At 34.4% G+C, this 24,828-nt stretch overlaps 1 protein-coding gene across 4 annotated transcripts in view; it reads left to right on the top strand.

Annotated features, from left to right (window-relative positions):
* Positions 1-24,828, top strand: part of LOC128206514 (uncharacterized) — an 89,179-nt gene continuing 64,351 nt past the window's right edge. For 2 of the 4 annotated variants that reach the window (XM_052909074.1, XM_052909050.1), the window contains exons 1-22: positions 1-335; positions 7,659-7,765; positions 8,263-8,366; positions 9,216-9,458; positions 11,869-11,964; positions 12,493-12,614; positions 12,965-13,169; positions 13,775-13,947; positions 14,449-14,650; positions 15,115-15,308; positions 16,094-16,250; positions 16,474-16,677; positions 17,098-17,271; positions 17,491-17,682; positions 17,904-18,089; positions 19,422-19,544; positions 20,447-20,638; positions 21,562-21,738; positions 22,540-22,737; positions 23,147-23,344; positions 24,030-24,215; positions 24,499-24,741. In XM_052909074.1, the coding sequence (XP_052765034.1) occupies positions 267-335; positions 7,659-7,765; positions 8,263-8,366; positions 9,216-9,458; positions 11,869-11,964; positions 12,493-12,614; positions 12,965-13,169; positions 13,775-13,947; positions 14,449-14,650; positions 15,115-15,308; positions 16,094-16,250; positions 16,474-16,677; positions 17,098-17,271; positions 17,491-17,682; positions 17,904-18,089; positions 19,422-19,544; positions 20,447-20,638; positions 21,562-21,738; positions 22,540-22,737; positions 23,147-23,344; positions 24,030-24,215; positions 24,499-24,741 (3,745 nt within the window). In that variant the 5' untranslated portion in view covers positions 1-266. Of the gene's footprint in view, positions 336-6,345; positions 6,608-7,658; positions 7,766-8,262; positions 8,367-9,215; positions 9,459-11,868; positions 11,965-12,492; positions 12,615-12,964; positions 13,170-13,774; positions 13,948-14,448; positions 14,651-15,114; positions 15,309-16,093; positions 16,251-16,473; positions 16,678-17,097; positions 17,272-17,490; positions 17,683-17,903; positions 18,090-19,421; positions 19,545-20,446; positions 20,639-21,561; positions 21,739-22,539; positions 22,738-23,146; positions 23,345-24,029; positions 24,216-24,498; positions 24,742-24,828 lie in introns of those variants that run through there. The other 2 variants (XM_052909066.1, XM_052909058.1) reach the window with 2 other exon arrangements.

Here is a 24,828-nt window from a genome sequence, read left to right as displayed (position 1 = left end):
TTGAACAGTCATCCGGAGGGCAACTGGCGGAGGATATCTGGAAGTATCAGTGTTGGGTCCAAGTGAGACACTTGACCGAAGGAACGTCTGGACACAAGCCGCACTCCCAGAATTCTTAGTTTCGTGTGATCTGCAGACGACATTTCGGTGTTTCTGGTCATCGACCACGCCTTTTTTATTTTCAGCTGTGGACTTTTCTAAACTTGATGGAGTTAAAGAACTCTATGGATGCTTAATAAACAATCAGTGTTCAAAGACAGTACATCATGGGGCGTGGAGCGAATTTAATTGTGGTGTTACTTGTTGCAAGTCTGCATATATTGAATGCTCAACTGGTAAGAATATTATACACCTACATTGTTTATACAATCTGACTCATGCGAAGAATGCAATTCACAATTTACAAAGTTGGGTAAAAAAATGTTAAGACGTTCGTACTTTTTTATTTTAATAGTGTTACATTTTTTCTATCATGGCAACTATTTACAAAGCTCTCTAATCGGACATATCCTTAAATCCACGACGTAATGTAGCTGTAGGCTGTAGGCTGTGTACTGGTATTGTTGTTGCATTGTCAGTGATTTATTATGGTAGTTCGCTCCGCAACGAACTAAAAACATTGAACTTCGGAAGTTTAAAATTTCAATTTCAAGAAATTTAGTTCACTTAAACGTAAAATTAGCGTTCGGTCAGCGATTTCGGCGACACTTCCCATGTTGTATGTACATGTATATACATCATGCAGTATTGTTGTTTGAATATTAATAGAATTGGCTGTATAACTGATTCACCATAACGAACTGCGTGTGTACATATATATAGAGAGATAGATAGAGGATGGTTACAAAATGCAAAGTGTGTTTAGCTATGCATGAAATTAGCTTTATTTTTGTCGAGCTAGAGCCTAGACGAAGAGACTTCTTCCCATAAATTTTCTTCCAAAAACCACCACATTTTGACATAATTGTAGGTTCTATATTTTCAAAAAATGAATCAGTGCGGCATACCAAAGGCCCAGTAACTGGAAGCCGAACTCATTATGGAGTCAGATATCACCATTACCTCGTTCGGTTCATGGACAGGTGAATTATATTCTTTAGTTTAGGTCTTTTATTCAAGTTCAATTCGGTTGACTAGGGGGCGATCAATGTGACCAGGGGTCATACTCGTTGACCTTTATGGGCATTCCTAAACTGGTGACGGTATTATGAAAGTTTGCACCTTTTATTCATAAAATTACCACTCGTCGCCACGTTTCGATCGAAAGTGAGCATTTTGTTCTTGGTAATGTTGATGTAAGACCAATTATTATAATGTTCACAACTGACTGAGTTTGTTTTTTTGTTGCAAGCGCCAAAACAAAATATAAAAAAAAATCGTCAACACGCTGATGATCATTAACCGATTGAAGACAGCATGTTTTATTCCTTTTTAAATTAAATTTTGTATTATTGTAAGAAATTCACGCCCAGAAAGTATATTTAACATATTAATTAAAATATTTATACTCTTACAGTGTATGGTCATGACGCGTGTTACGAAACAGCATGAATTAAGATGAAGTAACGCTCCCCATCAACATTTCTATTATTCGCCCAAAAATGGGTGGTTCGTCCACGGATGGCTTAACTGTAGTTAACTTTATTTCTATTTCTGCATCAATCGTTTGAAGATATCATAAAAACGAAAATTCCCAACAAATTGAGCCTACCTGGTGAATTTTGTAAGTCATGCGGAACCAGACTATGTAGTGAAGAAATAAATGAACTTTCCTTTTTGCTAGTCTTTAATAGTTATACCATCGTCTTTCTAGTTTTGTACTTAGTTGTCCCTTATAATTAAAGTCATCGATAGCTTAAATATATCACTATATATCACTTCCTTCTTAAAATCATATCTAAAAAATGTGCAAGCCAAGATTCGCGATCTGCAATTTTCTTAAAAACTGATTTAATTAGAACTAATTCCCTATTCATACCAGGACGTAATCTGCTTATATGTCAATAAATGAATTTCAAATTCAGATAATAAAATTATACGGTTTTCATGTTTATGAATATGGAGTTTTGAAAAGACCGTCAAATAAGTGGTATATTTGTATGGAGCATACAGTCTAAAACTAATTCGTTCCGAACTGATTGGAGACTGAATGATCAAAGCTCATTTAAAAGCTGCACTCTCACAGATTGAACGTTTTGACATATTTTTTATTTTATTTTTTGTCTTGGAACGAGCCAATTTTGCGAATATCAAAGGAAACCATTTATATATGACTGCTGGCAAAAATTAGATCGCAGATTTATATATTTAAGTTCAAAAATTGATGTTTTTATGCATTTTTCTTAAACCGTTCGTTTAAGCCATAAAAAAAATAGTTTTCGAACGGAAATATGAAAATGTACAATCTGATATTTTGTCAGCAATCTGATATCATTAGTTTGCAGATATTTACGCAAAAATCTGCTCTTTCCAAGACAAAAAATAAAAAAAGTTGTAAAAATGGTAAATCTGTGAGATTGCAGCTTTAAGGGTATTCACGGGAGTTGTGTTTATTTGAAAGGCATTTTCTGTCAACATAAATCGTACACACGACATAATACAGACCGTCGTCCTGTTTTCGGCGAGGCTCAGATGTGTACCGCGGTGTATTCGTTTCTTCTTCCTTCAGGCATTACCATCTATAAGATCTATAAAACAATGATTTTAGATAAATTTGAAGATGTAGCAATGTATGTAATTTGTAATGTCAAGACTCGGTGGCGTGCTTTGACATTAATGATTTAAACATGCTAGAAATTGCTATATGTTGTTATTATAGGCGTATGATCATTTTTGAGATAACTAACTTCAAAGGCACGTTCTACCGTTCGACATAAGTCCCTCCTAATTGACCAATGTAGTATCGTGTTCGTTTGGGGAAAACTATAAATGAACATATTTACAATATTGAATGAAAATTCGATCGTCTTCTGTTAATATTTTTCTGTTTATAAATTTTCATTTTGTTAATGCACAAATAGTTTTGATTTACCAAAAAAACATATATTTTTTGGATTGAATGAATATATCAAATTATTAAATGACTATTTGGCTGCATTGAATTGTTTTGTTTAACACTGAATTATTGACGGCATCGACTACATATATATGAAAATAGGCAATATCAGTATATTTACGATATTATATTGTAACGTCTGTCACGCCGGAAACCAGGAGTATATCAAAGTCAAATGTATATAATTGATAAATCATAATATTTTAAAGAGACTGGTTCGATGTTTTGCGACTGTCGAGGGACCGTCGACTCAATTTCACATAAGACCACCCCGGTCCGTGTTGGGTCCGGCTTTGGCGTGACTTTCGGATTGATTTTATTACGAAATAAAGTGTGGCCCATCACTAGGAGTGTTTGAGCTGGAACCCTTTAATAATGTTGATATATACTCAAATATTGTCTTTGAAGTCCACACATTTGAAAAACGTGACTAAAAATATTTATCAAAACTTCTAGTGTTGTGTTTTGACATTGGCAACATGTACATCTGTTGTGTAAAACATCTGCTCGAAATAGTGAGCATTTTGTGTCAGGTAATTTAATATATGTTTCTACGCATCGTTCCAAGGGTTTATTACTTATTTATTACAGTCATACTTTGAATTCAACCGACCGTAAATGAACTAAAACGCGTTCCCGGATATGCGCACCCGTATAAATATATTAATTAGGCAAACAGAATGGGATGAACTCGTGTGATGTAGTGTTTTATTATAGGTTTCTGCAACAGGCACACATTCACTGAAGTAAACTTATATATAACTTTTATTTAATTTTAAACGTATGGTTTATGTTATAATAACACTATTTTACATGTTTCTGTGCACCCGCTTCAACGAACTGGAAATTTGCAGTCACGTTAAATTACATTCATTTATAAAACCAAAAGTACTTTCAGTGGCTTATAAACGTCTGTTTTAATACAGGACTCGGTGAGAAACTGGGTCACATGACTTAATATTATACTTTTTCGAGAACATCTCTATTTTTTTTACAAATCTTTCAAATTTCAAATAGCTAGATAACAGATATCAGACAGCCGAAAATTACTAAACATACATTGTATTTTGTATTTTTTATTACTGTGTGTATTGATTATAATCACATATCGATTGTTTCACTTTTCAAGGCGATCATGACCGCCGATCTCTTTATCAATTTTGCCCGAGGCATCAACACTGTAAAACTCGGAACCGCCAGTGTATCTATAGTTTTGTTGATTTAATTTTCCCAGAACTTCACTCATCTTCTTTTCAAACAAAATGAAGTCGAATGTGCTTATTTCGTTTCAAGTAACATTTTATCGATCAGCAACAATAAACAAAACACCTCTTAAGTCTTTTTTTTCAGATTAAAATGGCTCTGTAGGAGTTTTTGTATTAATATATATCAAACTGTCTAATGTAGGGCCTGTCTTAAAAATACACAAAAGAACTTAAAACAATAACGTCCTGTTGCAATAAACGTCCTAACGATCATAGTAACGAGTCGCATACTTCTATATAACTTTATCATCATATAGTTATCCGACGCCGTTTTCCCCCTTAAAACTGGGACGATAATACAAGTTTCAAGTGTATTGGCAATATCGGCAATACATAAGCCTTTGGCCATGAACATATACATAGGATGAGATGTACACAAATTGAAAAAATGACAAATACAAAATAAACTAAAAAAAACACAACACACACACACACGTACATAATATAAAGAACACAATCATAATTTTCTTTATTGTAACTAAGAAGCAACTGCATCAATGCTTGCAAAACGCCGTTGAAAAGCATTGTAAATATATTTATATACAATTTTTATATTGTTTGTGTTTTTTGAAGACATTAAAACCCTAAATTTATTCAAGGTATTTCATGAATTGGAAATATTGAATTGTTGACGTAAATCATAATAAAAAGGACAAGCAAGCAAAAAATGAAATTCAGACTCAACCATATTAGTATTGCATAGTTTATATTTTCGTTCTAAACGTGCAACATTATTAAACCTTCCAACTTCTATTTCAAGAGAGTGAGAACAGAGTCGGAATCTCGATAATGCAATTCTATATTTATCATTAATATTTAAATCGAGATACTTTTCCAATTCAAAATTTACCTTGAATTGTTTATGATAATTTAACTTTGGTTGTGAATGAATGGTATCAGTCCACTGCTGTACATATTGATCGTGGAGGCGTTGTCTTAATGATATAAAACAAGAATTGTTTATATGATCAGAAGACCAAACATAACTAAAACCGAGGATGTCTAACACATTCTTTACAGATTACAAATATGTCAATCAGCTCAAAACAACGGCGATGACAACAACAACGATAACAGCACTAACACTATTTTGAAGTTCAAATTCTTGTTCCGATTAATGAGTATCTGTAGTTTTTTTCGTGTTTTCTCGTTTAAACTGTCTAATGTATACAATAACTTTTTCATGCTAAACTCGATAATTTTTCCAAATACTTAAATAAAATAAATCGTGACTGCAAAAAGTAAACAAAACTATTTATAGAATTCGCTTCTATAATTCGTACATTTGTGCGATTTTGAAAAATAAGATTAATAATTTTGAAGTATTTAGACCAAGCGCTGCAAACATTGAATGACGAAGGTGTGACCTATGTAATTGTATGAATCTCGACATCATTTCTCTTGTTAATATGATACCTAAGACCCATTAAAAATCATTTTGGTATTTTGAAATTGCTCGCTCTTATTTCATATACTGACAATCTGTATTCAGGAAAAAATAAATGCATTATTAAAGTATCATTTTACATTTTTACTGTCAACATTTTCTCTCGACAACAAACTCAAGATAGAAGGCAAGGTTTATTTTCAAAACCTTTTATTTGTCGCACGCTTTACTTCTATTAAACTGCATTTGAATTCTACGTTTAAATATGAACTTTATTTCTATGTTTCTTAACTTTACAAAATGCTTTTAAGAAAAACCAAAAGCATTGTTTGCATTTACCTTATTCCGTTATACTACCGCACTTTTCAATTGCGTATGTTGGTTCAGAATACGTGCAAACACTTTCATAACATAGTTGCGTAAATATCTTTCATAAGGTCTGTTGGTGACAGTAACGTCATTGCAAAACCACTGTTGTATATTGACATCGCTTTCTCATTTCGGGTAGACGCCCAATAATATCAAAACTCAACGGAGCGGACAAAACTGAACATGCGCAAAATATTTGCATGAATAGATGTGAATGAGAAATTTTTGATTGTATTGGGCGGGGTCCTAGGGTTATTTCAAAACATCGGGTGGACTTGCGGACGGAAATTAAATTTGTTTATTATAGATAAATCTGTTCATCTGTATAGTAACGATTTGTGGGTGCTTTATAACCCAGGACGGGGATGTAACGTTAAGGGATTTCTTTAAACGTGTAATTATACTATTTGTACGGCAACCTTTGCCGCATCTGTGTCAGAGTTGTCATCCTCAAGTACTGTGGCAATGGATTTACGCTTTTTCTCTGCCGTATTTGTTATTGTTGTAACAAGTTACACTGGTGCTGAACAGGTAAAAATGTCTTTGTTATATACGGTGATATATACATTTATGGAATTTCAAATGAGAATGGTTCTGTCTCCCGACTGAGCACTATAAATAATCCGCATCGGCAACAATGAAAAAAAAACAGTTGATAAAACACCGTTAATATAGAAATAATTAAGTCACATTTGAGTATATGGAATAACATTTGACAAAAGTTTTATCTTCATTTAACTACAACGGAAACATAGCTGGATCCACAATATAAATAAGTATACAGTGTACAAAATGTACCCGTGCAAGCAGCTGTAGTTCAGTTCCCCGATATATATGCTAATACAGCCATCCTTTTTGCGTGTGTTTTCTATAAAACCGTGACAAAATGATCACTTATTGTTGCTCTAGCACTAAGTGAGGTACGACATGACATGTGTCGGCACCACTGCTGAGACTAACGCACAGCAGCTTGCATTATGTAACCCGCAATGACACTGAGTGTGCAACTCAGTTACTTCCGTTGAATCCAAATTTGTCATGACTATCTTTGAGACAAACGTGTACAAGTTGTTGTTTAATCCATATTACGGACCTATAAACTCTCAGTCTGGTTTATTGGTCCGTGTCCATATTCATAAATAGATGCCACGAGTTTTTTAACGATGAATGACATTGGTACACTCACAACAGATAAACTTGAAATATCAAAATGACGTAGAGTGTGTGGGTTTGAACCAGCCGCCCGGTTAGCTCAGTTGGTTAGATCGCCGTGCTGGTGTTTCGGTGGTCGTTTTACTTTCATGAGTTATCATTTTGGCTAAACACTATTTCGGGAAATGTTATTAATAATTTGCCTGTATTTTGGTTTGGTTATAGATCTATCCTGAGTTTTTATGTCTTTGATAATTCCACATAATTGTTTGCTGCCTTAAAACACGGACCTATAAACCGGTTTGTGCTTAAAACAATGCTTTAAAGCTTATAAAAGCATATGTTACGTGTTCATCATTACAACATTCACTATTGTATTGCCTTTAATATAGTTGAGATGCACTTATGTTTTGTAATTCCTCTGTTTCAGCTAAGCTGTGATACAGGATGGAGTTATCAGGGTGGCGATAAATGTTACAAAGTATTCCATGGAGAACATGCAAGAACGTATCATAGAGCAAAGGATTTATGTAAAAAGTATGAAAGATTTTTACTTTATGAGTACTTGTTATTTGTGACACGTTTTATCTTTTCTACATGCAAAAATACCTTGCATTATTATAATCAATATAATTTAAGGATAATTAAGTTTGTACTGTATCAGAAAAAAATAATAATCACTGTAAAATATATATGTGTTTTTATTTGAAATGGTTGAAATAACACTAGCCAAATCAACATAATAACTTCATTATTACATGAGCATGCATGTATATCAACTTATAAATCATTTATACAATATCTTTAACTGTCCCAGATATGTTTTTCGGAAAACTTTTCTAAATTACCTTTGGAATAAATCAACAATATTTATGGCATTTTAATAAATGCCCGTTTTTCATTCAAACGGTGTTTGTTTTCCTTCAATCCATACTAGTTCGACTTTCCTGTTACATAACATAACTTTGACCTTGGACAATTACATAAATACAATATCTTTAACTGTCATACACCTGTAAATTGTTAAAATCCAGCTATGGGTCGCGACTGGTGACCATCAAGGATCAGTATGAGAATGACATGCTTGGAAAAATGGCTGACCAGATGTCTGGCAGACCGGGAGAACAGTACTACATCGGTAAGTCCTTGTAACCATTGAATGCTCAGAATTAGTTCATAAATGCAAATAAGTTTCATGTATTTAAATGCTGTCAAGAAATATAAAGTGTAACGGTCCGCTGTAGGCGGCGGATGTGCGTTCATAATATAACAATGTGTTATAGTATGTATGTTTACTTGGTTGGTAATATGTTACTTAGCAAAGCCCAGGTTCTGTGTGGATTGATAATTTACTGAATATAAAGACCCCTTCAGGGTCGAGCATGCTTTTCTCTGAAGGCATCTGTTGGCCTTGTTGGTCTCGCACGTTACTAAAGTTTTTTTGTTATGCATTCATAATAATTTGTAAATCAGAGCGATAGTTTGCACGATATTTGGTCAGTTCATCACAGTCTATTGGGTTATTACTACCATTGGCTCTTATGTGTTTATAAATGCAATTTGGTTTGAATAACAGTGGTATTAGATAGTGACACTGATACCTTTGGCGTGGCAGGGAATTTGAGATGAAAGCAAGTGTTTGATGGTTGAATGTGTTAGTATTGTGGTTCATAGGTATATGAAAACATTTGGTCAGTGCATAGTTAGTGAAGTCCGATGTCTCTTTACTGTATGACCGAATGTTTTCATAATCAGTTTAACAGCCATTTTAAAATATTCTTTTGCGGAAGTTCTCTGTAATAATCCAAATTTGTATGACACTTCGCATTAAACTTGTTATGTATTCACTTAACCTAGTGCTTACCCTGCAACAGGGCCTCATGCATGTATTACAATATACATGTGTACAAGCTCGGAGCCCTTGATTGTATTGAGAACTGATATGTTGAATGTTAATTGTAAACTTGTGATGTGTTTATGATTTCAGGTCTGTCCCTGGAGCAGGGTAACTGTGATCAGACATGCAAGGATCTCCGCTGGAGCAATGGAGAGCTTGCTTCTAACCACTTGGGCTTCTGGGCAGACAACCAGCCTAACGAGGAGATGGGCGACTGTGTGTACATGGCCAAAAACACGGTGAACTATGTGTATGACCGTCCGTATGTGTTTGGATATGGGAACTGCTACATGAAGAAAGCATTCATCTGCGAACGAATGGCTTCTCCTACAGGTAGAAACACAGGGTCAATGAACATTAGTGAGGCATAGAGGTGTAACATAAAATTTATACCCTGTTTAAGAACAACCTCAAGGGTCATTTTCCAAAGTTGAAAATTTACCCTGACAATATTTTAACATTAAATGTTGATCAAACGACCGGTTACAGTAGTCATTGTGATTAAAATAAATTAGCATTAACATTTTTTTCTGACTAGTTTCAGCAGAGTGATAGGCCTGGACCAAGTCAAACTATAGTAGTTTCAGCTTTTGGCGTACATTCTACTAGAGCTTTATTCTTAGAATCCATTATTGATAAATTCACTGAAGAATGACCAAAAGATTGACTACCTGTATCACCATTGATCTGTTTTCAATAAGGGTCAGCTTTTTCATGCGACAAAGGGTGAAATGTTGGGGGTCTGGGTCAGTTTTCAACTTTAAAAATTGATCCGTTGAAAAATGACCCGTGAGGTAAATATTCAATTGGTTTAAATTCAGTTTTATAAAAGCAACGCAATTTTTTTAAGTTATATCTTTGAAAAGTTTGATTTAAAAGAAGCTATAATTCATCTGAATGGATTTCTTCTTTAATTTGTAAATTTGGTAAACTTAACCATATATTTCGTTAAGCTCATCAGTTTTGGCAGGTTTCATGTATTTAAGATCGAAACTATTCTTGAATTCAATATGAACAGTTATGATTACTTGGGGAGAGTTTGAAGTCATTGTTCCATACAATAATGCACATGCACATAATGTGTGCAGCCAATACAAACCCATTTCCTTTTAACAATATGTTTCCTCAGTTATTTTTCTTTACCATTTTGGTTATCGGGCTTGGGCATTTCTTAGTTGGAAAATTGCGCCATTTTGACTTATACAGATGAAAGATGGGAAAACATCTTTTTTAATATAAAGAATGCAACAACTCTTTCATACAAATACAGTTTGGAGGACCGATTGTTTTTATAAAAAAAAAGGTTTATTTATTTCAACATAAAATTCTAAAGTTTATTTTCACATTTGGGAAAATGTAAATGCTTTAGAAATGGGGCAGATTTTCAGCCTCAGAATGGTCAGAAAAATACTGTTGTCCCTTTTGTTTAATACTATCTATTAATTTTGCACTCAACAAGATGATATCTATTGTTGTTGTTTTTTAGTGTTTTTTTAATTAATTGGTAGTCGTAAAAAAATAAGTACTCATTTACATCCATCACAAGTCCGAAATGAAATATAGACTTTATGACCATCCAGATGGTTCACACTGTATTGTAGAATACTATTGAGTTGCATTTGTATATAAAAGAGCTTTAGTGGACATAGCTAGGCCTTTGATGTGATAATGAAGAAGTAATATACTGACTTTTAAGTCAACGCTCTTCAGTTCACATGTAATGGTTCACTGGTTCCAACTACTTTCACTAAATTGCTCTTTTTTCATTCCGCACCAGGCATTTGCATATAAATTATGTTGACATTTAAACATTAGTTTAAGTCTGAACTTACAGCAAAACTAGATTAAAATCAAGTTTTCATAAATGCCATGTATTATTCTTGTTGGCTATACACTCTGCGTGATGGCATTCCATTCATTTGTTGTTTTAAGACAAGTTTTATGAGGTGTGTGATACAAATATGTAAAAGATTGCTCAAATTGGCAGAACTTCATGCCTTATACAGGACAGTGTAATGTGTGATTTATTAGGAATGAGCATCTGTCAATAAAAACTAGTGAAGAAAGGTTCATGAGATACCTTTTTTATTGTCTATAAGGAGTACATTGAGTCTCTACACCTGGCTATTTATAAACCTTTTTAAAAACATACCATAACTTAAATGGTGATCTATTATGTAAATATTATGGTCTGTATCTGTCTAAACAGTGGCTGCATAGACTAACTGGGTACTTCCTTAGAACCATGTACCATATTTTAGAAAATTGGCGTTTGCATATGTTTGTGTGGGCCAATGACAAGGAGGAATTTTCAAATTTTCTGTTCATTAATTTAATGTAGATATATTCTGACTGCATTAGCAAACACCAAAATAAGTTTGAGTACAATTTTGATGATCTATAGAAACTAGGGTGGACTGCCTCGGCCAGTAGCCAAGCTACATACGCCCACTTTAGATTTAATACATGATTAGATCACCAAATTAAAGATCTTACATAATAATACAAGGAGATTTTAGTTTTTGTTGTGAAAATTTAGCATTCTATAGAACATTTGTGTGAAATAAAAGAAAGTCAGAGGCAAACAGAACTAAGATTTATTTTTCAATTTTCTCTTTGCCTAGTCTCTATGTTTCTAATGGTTTTATATTGTTTTTATATATCATGAGTTATGTATTTTCTGTACGGTGTCATAACATTGAGCATTGACCCTTTATTTCACTATACATGTATATTTCTTCAGATTCCTTCCACTGCTGGCAGGGAGGTTATGCCAGACTAAATCAGAAATGTGATGGCAATCAGGACTGTATTGATGGGTCAGATGAAATGGACTGTCGTAAGTCAATTGTACATCTGTGTGCTAGGTGGCTCTATTGTAGATGACAGTAGGCTTTTAAACTTAAACTTTTATATATTTGTTGTATAAAGAAATGTTAACATTAAAATGATACAAGAAAGAATGGAATTTCTATTTGATAGATTTTGAAAGCTTGCATCTTTTAACATGGACTTAACTGTTGGAAGATTTTAAAATGAAACTAGGTACACATGTTTCAAGAGACAATATACACATGTACAGCAAGGGCAATAACTCTGATGTAATAATTGTCAAGTAGTGCACCTTTTGGACTAAAAAAAGTATTTGCATTGGCTTCGCAGCACTCTTGTTTCTTCAAAATTGGTTGGAGACATGAAAACCCTTTATTCAACTTTAAGACTTTGAGGACTTTAAAGCAGATATTTATGTGAATCACAGTTATTTTGTAACTTTGTATTCAAGTATCTGCTTCATTGATTGGAGGTTACAATTCAATGCACTGCAATGAAACAAAGGTTGTTCTCCAACTTATGTTTTTAATTTCAGCTTCTCTGAACAGATTTTACCACAAAGGGAGTAATGGACAGCTTGCAAACTTTGTCTATGCCAATGCCAAAACATATACTTGGGCAATTCAGACCCCTGACGGAACAAACGCCAACGTGGAGGTTTGGCTTTTGAATTTTGAATATTACCTCTGTCTGTGCCTATTTTATACTTATTTTAAATAAAGCTGCTAGTGAGATACCATGATTTTGATTGTTGGTATTCAAAACTTCATAGGTTTGATGAAAACTTGCGAGTTTGAGTATTATGAGGGCTTGGAAATGAGCACACAAAGTAAAAATGGAACTATTTTTTCATATGCACTGAATTTTGTATATAATTGAACATATCATTGTATGTGCTATTCCCTGATTGTAGCTAGTTTAGAATGCTTACGGGGTAATTTAGATATTTAAATATTCGCTACTGGTCTATATGATATACGTCATATACAAGTATTATTGCTTTTCAGCTGAACAATTTTAATACCGAGTTCAATGCTGACATTGCCACTGTATACGTTGGCAGTCTGAACCCTACAGGCGCAAAGGTTGTAGCTCGGTTATCGGGACAACAGGGTACCAAGCAGTACCGCAGCTACAACAATCTGATGGTGATCGTCTTCTCCACGGACAACGTCGTCACAGCTTCTGGCTTCACAGGCACATACGGCAGCTGTATGATCATACCTTGTATTTTCTCATCATCATTTTTATTTCCGACAATATGTCTGTTAATCTCCCTAACTATTTTTTCTTGATAATAATCATTTATTGTTACATTTCACCTAACTTATAAACATGAATTTTGGTACCTAAGAGACAATAAGCAGATTATTCAGAACTTTGTTGAAGGTCAATGACATTGTTGTTAAGTTAAAAAAAAATAGTTAATGATAATTTATGCTCTTATATTTCAATTAAAACAAGTACAGCGGAAACCATTGTCTCAAATCTTGTTAGAAATAATGCAGATCACAATAGTATCCATAAACCTTCTAGAAAAGAATGAAAGTTTACAATGATGACATTAACAAAGTTCTGAACAATTGGCCACATGTTTCATATTTGGATTATAGCCAGTGCACATACCTTAAGTGTTTCCTGTACAGTATGCGATGGTACTGGTACAATATGCTTAGTTTAACAAAAAAAACTTTCTGTGGTTTTAAGTACGGGTACAATTGTAACATAAGATAAAAATTTTACTATAAATATTTTATACAAGAAAAAATGAGAAGGTTGTATTAAACTGTTCTGCATGATGAAATTTCTGTATGTAGTTGCGTCCAGCACCGGCTTGTATGAAGAACTGACAGCTACCAATGAAGAAAAGCAGTATACAATTGACAGATTCCAATTTGCGGGTATCAATGCCTTCCTGGGACAGAAGGACTATGTCATTGTAATTTCGGCCCAAGACAAATATCAGCGTGGTCAGCTTATCACTGTTGAGGTAAACACAAGAAAAGAGACTGTTTTTTTGTGACACATTGTTTATGAACACTTGTATACAATGTATTAAACTGATATAGTGTTTTTGTATAATTTTAATGAATATATCAACAGTCAATCAAAATAAAGCTTTAAGTACTCTTATTGTCAATGAAGTTTTTTCAAGATTTGAAGAACTTTGGTGCAAATATTATTTGTAAATTGTTTTTATCATTAAGGGTGAACATTTGTTTGGTAAGGAATTAAATGGTTCATTGAATTTTAAGACTAAATATTAGCTGTCATATTCAATATGTGTACAGCAATTATTCAGTTTCATATCTGCTTGAACCTACTCTCATACACATAGTCGTATTGGCTCATGAGCTCGTGAGTACAACATCTTACAAATGTCTAAGAACAATGGGTCCATCGGCAATAAATAAGTATAAAACATTTGAAATGCAGCAAAATGAATCACTGCTTACATACAATGGTCAGAATTCCGTTTCTCATCCACTAGGTGGACGCCTTGAGTCTGAACCAAGGTGACTCTGTGATGATTTTTGATGGGGACTCTGCATCAGACAAGCTCCTTGGCACGCTCTGTAAGGAGTGCAAAAACTACTATACATTCCACTCAACTGGCAATGCCATCTCCATATTCATCCGCACAGGAGAAGAGCTCAGCACCACTACAAACTTCATCATCACATACAAACAAGGTAAGAATGTTCAATAATGTTAGACACTGACTGGTTACATACAGGATTCCATTGGATTAGCAGCTTATCACATTAACAAGTCTTTGAGTTATCATTGAGGAGCTTGGCAGCTGAAGATATATTTTAAATTAAGTTTTACAGAAATTGGTATTATTGGAATACAAATGGTTCACTTAACTTAAATAATATTTAATTTTAATTAATATTTTCAAAAATTGGCAAGAACACTTAAACAGCTGTTGCAAAACAAGATGCTGTATTTAAATTTTCTGTCGTATGAATTAAGGGACTAAACTCTTTTGCTAAATTTGATTCCCATGTTCTGTTTGTTGCAAGCATTGGAGATTGAACCCTAGCAAAATGTAAATATTGGGAGATTGATATCTTGGGTTAACAAGAATTCATATATTTGAAATACTATTGCAATCAAGTATCTCAAGAAACTGCCATGGTTAAATTTACAGGCTGCACATTCACTAGCAATGGCAAGTGGGGTGAGCTGTTTACACCTGGGTACAACGGCATGATCAACTACCCGAACTTTCTGACCTGTGAGTGGATTCTGAACGTGGACGAGCCTATTGCCCTCTATTTTGACTCTGACTTGCAACTCAGCGATGAAGATTCCAACCGCCGTAACAATGCTGATTTACTAGAGGTAATATCGCGTAACTTGGTTGTAGGATTTGCAAGTTTGTATTTTGCATTTTTAGAAGATAAAAGAACTATTCTTAAGTTCTTTAAAGGACTGGTGTTATGCTTTGTTTATGACTATTAAGAATATGATGACTGTGTGTTTTTGGAGTCATTACTGGTCATTTTTCCATGTATTTCTTTTTTTTTTTCAAAAGATTTGAATAATTAGCTCGACTATTTCAAGAAAATGAAGGCTTAACTCCTCTCCCTGGCGTTGGCGTTATCATTAGCTTCAGCATCTGCATTTGGTTAAAGTTTCAAGGCGAAGTGGCATTTTCACTTAATAATATATGGGTTTGCATTTTGGGCCTCAAGGGGTGAGGTCAAGGTCAGTGTTTCAAAAAACACAGAAAAATGCATTGTATTTAATAACTTAAGCTAGGGTTGACATATTATGACCAAACTTTGTGTAAAGGAAGAGTTTAAAGAGATCTTTTATGGGATTGTGTTTGCAGCCTCTGAGAGTAATGATCAAAGTCTAGGTCACTGTTTCTAAAAATAGAAAAATGGTTAGTACTGAATAACTATAGTTTGGGTTGACATAATGCGCCATACTTGGTATATAGAAATACTTTATAGAAACCTTTCATGGGATTTTGTTTGAGGCCGTAAGGCTCAAAGTCACTATTACTGAAATATTTAATTCTAGGTGCAATGTTTTGCTCACTTTAATATAAAGAACACTTTATAAGACATAATGAAAAGTATATAGCAAAGGATACAAGTAAGATATTTCTTTTTTGGCAGATCTATGACAACAATGTACCGCTGCATAGCGGCATGGGTTTCAACACTACACAACTCCGCTCACAGACCATTATTGCCCCCACTGGAAAGGTGGTGCTCAGGTTCAAATCCTCCTCAATTCGCTCTGAGAGAGGATTTAAGGCAACATGGTCAAAAGGTACTCTCTCTTTTTGTCAAGGTTTATTTTCATTGTCTGTTAATTGTAGAAAAATTGCATGATATTCTAATTTGATCAAAGCATTTTCATATGAGGTGTGTGATCTTTTCTTATTTACATACTCAAATGACTTAACCTCAAAGACATACAGTACTTAAAAATGTTAGTATATGTATAGTGGTTTTAAAGTAAAACATTGAGAAGTTTGAATGTCATGTATCAGGCTGTCCGGACCCGATGTTTGACACAAACACACTGCTGAGTTCCCCGCAGGCATTGACCTACTATAAGGCCTCCATGACACTCACCTGCAAGCCTGGATACTCTTTCCAACAGCAGCAACTGCCAAACAATCCGAGCTCTGTCACTCTAACTTGTGGCTATGCTGGGTTGTGGGAGAACTACCTTCAAGTTCCCCGATGCACACGTAAATAATTAAAATACTTATATTACCATGAAAAGATGAATTACATTCTTTGGCAATGTTTTAACTTCAGATTACTATTTTAGGTCTGTACTTTAACAGTCTTCACTATAAGAAGAGAATGTTTGGAAATGGAATTTTGATGTCATGAAACAATGATGTACATTGTAATTATTTGTAATATATAATATGAATTAAATATTTTTGTTGGTCTTTGATAGGGCCAGTGATATTCACATTCATATTTTAATAGTTAATATATAGCCTCTTAAAAGTATTTCATTAATGTATGCATTAATATAGCCAACTACTGTGGTGTATGCATTAATATAGCCAACTACTGTGGTGTATGCATTAATATAGCCAACTACTGTGGTGTATGCATTAATATAGCCAACTACTGTGGTGTATGCATTAATATAGCCAACTACTGTGGTGATGTGCCAAACATCAACAATGGCTACATTGAGTCCTCAACTGGCTCCACCTTCGGCCATACGGCAACGTATCAGTGTTTCACGGGGTCAGCTATCAGTGGATCTAACACCATTACATGCCAGTCCAATGGGCAGTGGAGTTCACCTCCTCAGTGTATAGGTAGATTAATTTTGAGTACTTTTGGGGATAAGATTTTAAGTTAAACAATAGGCACTCAGTTTTCATAAATTGTATGATTTGATTAATCCACGCATCCATGCATGGTAGTTTTCAATTTTATGTGAAAAGAAAATGCTAGCATAGTAAGGTATTTTGTTGCAGAACTCATAAATGATAATGAATCTTGGATAATAATAATATACATACATTTCTCTTCAGCTGCATCATGTCCAGCGAACACAATCAACACCGCCATTGTTGATGGCACAGGAGAGATAGTGGACGGTAATGGGGTTGAGATTGGCACAATTTACCGATACCGATGTGATGATGGCTATGAACTCGTCGGCATTCCCACAGTGCACTGCAACACTCAAGGACAGTGGAGCAACGCCAAACCAACTTGCACACGTAGGTTTCTCATGATAATAGATGATAAAATACATACTGTATATTTTGTACAAATGTGAGACAAAATATAATTATTAAAATTGTCTGACTGTTAATATGCAATAAAACAAATGAAAGTAACAAACAAACCAATTTAATGCTCACTACAAGCTTTTTACTTTTATTTCATAATAGCAATAATGTATCTGTCATCTGTTAGAGTCAGTTATTTTCTCATACAGTGCTCAAGTGCCAACTGCCCGAGATTCCGAATGGTCAGTACAGCAATAGAAGCCCTAATGATCTTGTTGATTACATGACGAACGTGAATGTTTTGTGTAACAACGGCTACACTCTGGAGAACCCTGCCGTGAACTTTGTCCGCTGTGAGGCTAACAGAACTGTCTCAACTATGCCCAACTGTACAAGTATGTTCTTTGGTTATTTTGTTTGATTGTGTACTTGTTTGTACTATATTTACTACGTGAATTGTAGTTTTTTAGAAAAAATAATCCAAACAGTATGCAAACATAACATAATTTTCCAAATGAGGTTATTGAATTTTTTATTCCTGTCCGGTTCAGGCTGAATTTTGATTTGGAAGTGATCAAGAAAGTGAAAATATCAGTGCAGTTTTTGACAGTATTGGTAAAAAAGCTAAGCTTTTTTATGAAGAGCTTTTTTTGGTCAAATATGTGCAAATTTTGACAGTATAAGCCAAAAAGCTTAGTATTTTTTTTTTTTTAAAGCACACCTTTGGGCAGTATTGGCCAAAAAGCTAAATTCTTTTATAAAACGCCAGAGCTGCCTTTTTTCATAAAAAGTGAGGCTTTTTTGCTGAAAAAGACAGACATGTCACCATACAATTCATATAATTAGTCATCTGCAGTTTGCACATATTGTCATTGGTATATTTTACTCTACTCTTTGATGAACAGTGTTTGATACAATATCGATAAACGTTTTGTTAATTGCCAAATTCCCTGTAAATATAATATAAAATTTTTAGTATTTTGCTGTTGGTTTTGATCAGTCAAAATATTGGGGAGGCGACCCCCTCCCCTGACACCCTAAGTCCTTTCAGGTTCAATGCTGTTGTGTAAATTTATTCATTTTAATTAATCAAATGTGTAATAAATGTAAACTAAAGCCTTTTAAGGAATGAATTGCGGGGCTGATGTCATTATCCTTTGGACTCCACACACTTAGACCAGCCCAATTGCGTTCATATCCCCGATAATGACATCAAACCCGCAATACATTCCTTATAATTACACCAATAGTTCATTATATTATTCAAGAAACGTTAAAAAAATACTTCATTTAATTTCGGATTACCTTTCAGTAATCCTTTTTTACCCATTCTGTAAATAGGACGACCCAACTGTTACTGGAAACATTTTTTTTCGGATGACGTCACGATAACGCGGGAAAAGATCAACCAATTGAAATCACTTTTAAACGTAAAATTAAAACACTTTTGGCAACAAAACGTTTAAAATTTAATAACTTAGCACTTCCTAATATGTTGATTTATATTTTACGGGACCTGCTGAGTTAAATACAAACAATAACAAAATCAATAGTTTTCAAACTTTTCATGTATATTGTTATGTGAAGAATTGTGATCTGAACATATCCGAAGATGTTGATTGATGAACGCAATTGCCGAAATGCAGACCATTTAAGGAATGGAATTTGAGTTGAAATATTTATAAATATTTGTCTTGTCACTGCTATACTGTATCCATGTATTTCAGACGAGAATGAGTGTACCAGTAGTTCTCCATGTATTAACGGCATCTGTCATGACACCGTGGGTTCATTCTACTGTACCTGCTCACCAGGCTATCGACTGGAAAGTAATCAGAGAACTTGCACAGGTACAAAGTCATTAAGTCCTACTATAATACATGCCACATTGTTTTGACGTTATCTGTTGGTCAGTCATTCCTTCCATCTGTCACATGTCTGTTTGGAACCAATTGGATAATGTTCAAACTTGGACAGAATGTTTTCATTGGTAAATTCCCAAATGCTTTTAGAAGTAGGTCAAAACTCCGTCAAATCTTTGAAAAATCGTGTCTGGAACCAAATATTAGCATTGATTGGTTAGGCTTATTCAAACTGTGGTCAGTTTACCCTTGAGGCAATCTTGGTGTATTTCAAAAGTGGGTTACATGGCCTAAACAAAAGGTAATTAGATAAATCATGATTTAATCAGAATAATTGTCTCTTATAAAGGGCAAATTTAAGAAAAAACCTTGTGAACACTCTAAGGCTATATTTTTGCAATATTTCTTGTCCAATCTTCATGAAACTAAATCTGAATGTTTGCCTTAATTAAATATTTTATTAATTTGAAACTTGGAAAGGTGTGGTCAAAAACTAGGTTACTTGGTCAAATCTAAATGCTGCACTGTATATATTTTATTCTTTTACTTCAAACAATTTCAAAATTAATAAAAGTCCATCACTCTGCAGGGGTATTGCGGTTTCGTTTTGTTTCTGTTCAGAATATTTTATAATATATTATGAATATTTAACTAATACTAGATTTCCATTCCATTCACTTTGCTTAAAGATAGGGGATAAACTCAACAGATATTCTTGCTTTTATTTTTGTGTGTTGTTTTTCTATTTTATAATGGACTACATTTTATACTGAATGTAAATAATTTGTGCTCATATCCTTTGTTTTTTTGTGTTGTGCAAGATTTTTGTTTCTAGAAAAACTGTTATGCTGCTTAGAGTTTGTCTTATTGCAGGATGATTTGTATTTCAGATATAAATGAATGTACTGATGACATTGACATGTGTGATGGCGGCTGCATTAACCAAAATCCTGGGTACCAGTGCACTTGCAATCTGCCGTATGTACTGTACACAGCAGATGGCACATCAGGGCTTAACATACCGACTGTGGAGACAGGAGCCTTGTCCACGGACACATACCACATCAACCACTCCTGTGTCTGTATGTACAACATAAAATTTTGTCTTTCTCCTGCCATTATAAATTCCCAGAAAACCTTAAACTATAAATCATAAATGAAGGGTCTTTGTAAGCTCTAGTTTTGCTGCAATTTCAAAGCTGTTGTAAATATGTTTGAATGTTTTGATGGTGTGACTGTGTCAGGATAGGTGTATATATTCTTGTCTGTTTTTAATGCATCTTGACTCCTACATTTGTTTGTGATTAAGGCCTCTGGCGGCTGATACACCATGTGAACAAATACATTGGCGTTTGTGAATACACACATAAGCAGTAACAATAGATACAATATGATGGAGACAAAAGACCATACATTGCAACAACATCAACAAATAGTCAAGAAACATAGTACATATTCATGCTAAGAGAACATATGAGATATCCAATAACGATCTTTCTTCCAGTAATGCATGTAATATATTATATATGAAGCAATATCTTTAATCGTTTTTCTAGTAGTAGGACATGAAATTAGTGGAATGTCAGGGTAATCAAATATTTATTAGATATATTAAGTAGGTAAAATCTTTTGTATTGGTCACTAATAAGGAGAAAATTGAATTCCTCTTCAACTTCAACAGTATTAAAAATAGATAGAGTCATTCTTGACCATTACAGAACAAGTGTCTGCCAGTCAGTTTGAGCCAACCTGGAATATGAAATAAATGTAGTTTGAGTGGGGTTTGACTGTATAAGAAAGCAATATTATATACAAGCATAAATGATAATATTTCAATCTCAATTGGCGATTTTTATATAGTCCTTTTAAGTACATTCAGATACTCTGTATTTCCATGGTAACTGAAAAAATAAAATGTTTTGATTCATGTCTTCATTTAACATGACACAGGCAAATTGATTCTAATTAGTTTGACAATCCTTTTATGTCATTGTAACTGTTCCAGTGATGTCATGCCCAAAGCCAAAATCCACTATACTGCATGGCCATCTGTTGACACAGCGTGAGAACCATCTCTATGGTGACTGGATAGAATACCAATGTGATATTGGCTTCCACCCTCGCAGAAGTCTCATTCAGTGTCAGCAGAATGGATGGAGCTCCACCCCGCCAGAATGCACGAGTAAGCTATTATTTACCACGCCACTGAAATAGTGGTGATCAGTCACTACATTGTCTAGTTTGGCTTCAAAGTTGGTTCACTGCGTCGTTACCAGAGCCAACTGGACGCTCTCTCTGCAGCTCTCCGAAGAGCGTTGACAGTGGTCTTTCAGACTCAACACTTGATGCCAACTTCCAGCATTTTCCACACTGACTTTGATGAAAAGCCTCTACATCCAACTTCCACTCGGAAGACTCACGTCTTCCAACCCCTCTCTTTACATGTGTTTACCAAGTCTTGGTATTTACCCTTCTTTAGCTCTTATTCCTCCTCACTTTTCCCTTCCCTGTTAGTTCCAACAATACAACCAGCCTTGGAGTCCTGGACCAAATAACTATGTCTGGCCAAAGGGTGGTATGGGCCACTTTCGGGAAACTTCAATCTTTTTCCCAGGTCTACCAACATTTCCCAGTTTTGTGATTCTTGCAGGATGCTGGTGCATGTTGTTGTTGTCGGCTTCAACTCCCCTTGTCCTTAAAGATTAACTGGGGGCCTGTCTGTGTCAAGAGTCTCTCTTTTCTCCTCCCATTTGTAAGATTAGTTCTTAACTAATATCGTCAATTTTTGTTGATAGCTTAAAGGTGAAAGTTTTTTATCACAAGGTTTTACATGATTTGAAAATGTATTATAAAGGGGACATTTTGTATATTTCTTGGAAAGATTTTTGACAATAATATGATAGCTTTGGTTTTAACTAATTTAATGATAATATTCTATAAACTTAACAATTTTTGTTATGAAATATGAAAATGAACTTTGCAGGCCGTACATGTAGAACCCCGAGCCTGATAGGGCTGGAAAATCCACCTACACTCAATGGAACAAACAACTATGGTGATCGCCTCACTCTGAGTTGCACCCAGGCTGGTGGCGCTATCAACTTTGACCAGTACAAGTTCTGCACCTATAACAAAGTTACTGACGAGTATGAGTATGCAGGATCTCCATATGAATGTGGGGGTTAGTGTATTTTTTAACAAATTGATGGTGCATATGCTTCTTTACAATCATTGTTCAAACACTTGCGAAATATGTACTAGACAAGCTTAAAGTTTTCATTTTAATGATCTGATGTCACTGAATACAATAATGTTCTTTTTTTACTTGCTTTGCTAGAGTGAAGAATTTATCAGTGTCAATAGAGTTTATAAAAACTCTCTAATGGTTTAATTTTGTAAGGGTTCAATATTAGCTTTTTTGTATGATATACAAAAGTGTACCAAATTGTTTTTTTAATGATTATATTATGATGACCCAAATTTCAAATAATTTTCAACTGGCCAAAAACCAAAAGAAATGTGAAAAGAAAGACCTGGTGGAATTAAAATGTTGTACAATACTAAAACTGAGCCTTGTGTTCTTTTTACAGAGGTGGATTGTGGCAACCCCCAAGTGTACCCCGGAACAAACTACAATGTGCTGACGGGTATTACGAAGTTCGGTGATTCGTTCCAATTCACTTGCTCCCCAGGCAATAGTAGGAGTGGGCTAAGTCAGACTGAGCAGGACACAACCGTTCGTTGCCTCCAGCTGGGTTACTGGGACTTTGGAAGTCTTGCTTGCTTTGGTAACTGAAGAATTTGTTGTTTTTGTATTTATAGAGATTTTGTCACAGTGATCACTCTGTTGGCTTAACGGCTAAAAACCTTTACCTAATGCCATACCCTGTTCAAGAAATATTTGTATTTTAATGATATTAAATATGGTACATAAAGTTTTTGTACCTCATCAGATCTCTTTGGTCAAACACCAGTACACAATTTGAAAAATACCTGTGATTACAGTTTCAAAAAATAATTTATGCTCTCATTGTTTAAGTAGCACTCTTACCCCAAAATAAGATATGCCACAATTAATGCAATTGTTTTAATTTATGGAAGAAGATAAATAAATATTGAAAAAAATGGTTCTTATGAAGGAAACTGTGTTAATTTAAAGAAAGGCACAGAAATCACAATACTTCTACGTTATTCGATGATAGCTGATCACTGTAAATCTTTTAAGACTCACCAGTTATGATACAATTTTGTTTATACATAGTAATTAATATTTTTCATAAATGCATTTTTAGGTCAAAGGTTTATCACTCAAAATTTATCTTTGTAATAAGTGTCACTTAAATTACCTACCTATGTGTACAAATCAAGAAGCAACAAAAACATTGTCTCCAAATGAAACATTTTAACTATTTCTCAAATATTCTGTTCAACTTATCAGCGAACACCATTTTGAATAATCATGACCAATTTCAGGCCAGTCATGTGCTGACCCCGGCTTGCCTTTAGGAGGAAACATTGTAGCCAATGAGGGCAGTTTTGGTGACCAGACAACTGTCACGTATGTGTGTGACCGACAAGGCTATGTTATCAGTGGAGCACCACAGAATATCACATGCCAGGGAACAACCTGGAGCAGCTCTAATGCTCCCGTCTGTGTCGGTTAGTCCTGTCATAGACTTCTCTACATTTGGACTATGACATTCAACAACACCTCTTAGTTCTCTGTCTACAGGGGAAAAAATTATGTCAAGATCAAAACAATTAAATATTATACATTTGTAGTTTTTCTGCGATGTAAAAATATAATAAATACCACCCTTGATTGACTCAAAACTTACCAGATATAGTGTAGTAATTTTTTACAAAAAAAACATTAATTTAATTTTTATGAGTCTACAAAGGCTGTCTTATTTATCATTTATATACATGTCACTGTTTATAGATAACACAGACCCTGTTTTTCCTGACTGCCCTGCACAGGCCATAGTTGTACGGCGAAATGAACTTCTCTCTACGTACCTGCCAACTCTCAACCCAACCGACAATACAGCCATTAAATCCTTCACATGGACACCTGTTAACGCCTACACCACCTACGTTGTAGCTAACGACCTCAATGTAGTATTCCGTGCTGAGGACTTTAACAGCAACACCGCAACCTGCACCATCCAAATCATCATTCGAGGTTTCTTTATTTAAGTGTTTGATTTGTTTTTAAAATCCAACATGCGTGTATTTAAATAAAAAAAATAAAAAGTGATACGCAAAACAT

Source organism: Mya arenaria, chromosome 2 (assembly GCF_026914265.1).
Source record: "Mya arenaria isolate MELC-2E11 chromosome 2, ASM2691426v1".
In the NCBI taxonomy this organism is placed as follows: domain Eukaryota; kingdom Metazoa; phylum Mollusca; class Bivalvia; order Myida; family Myidae; genus Mya; species Mya arenaria.
Note: the sequence above shows the minus strand (reverse complement) of the source record. Positions and strands in the feature narration are given on the sequence as shown.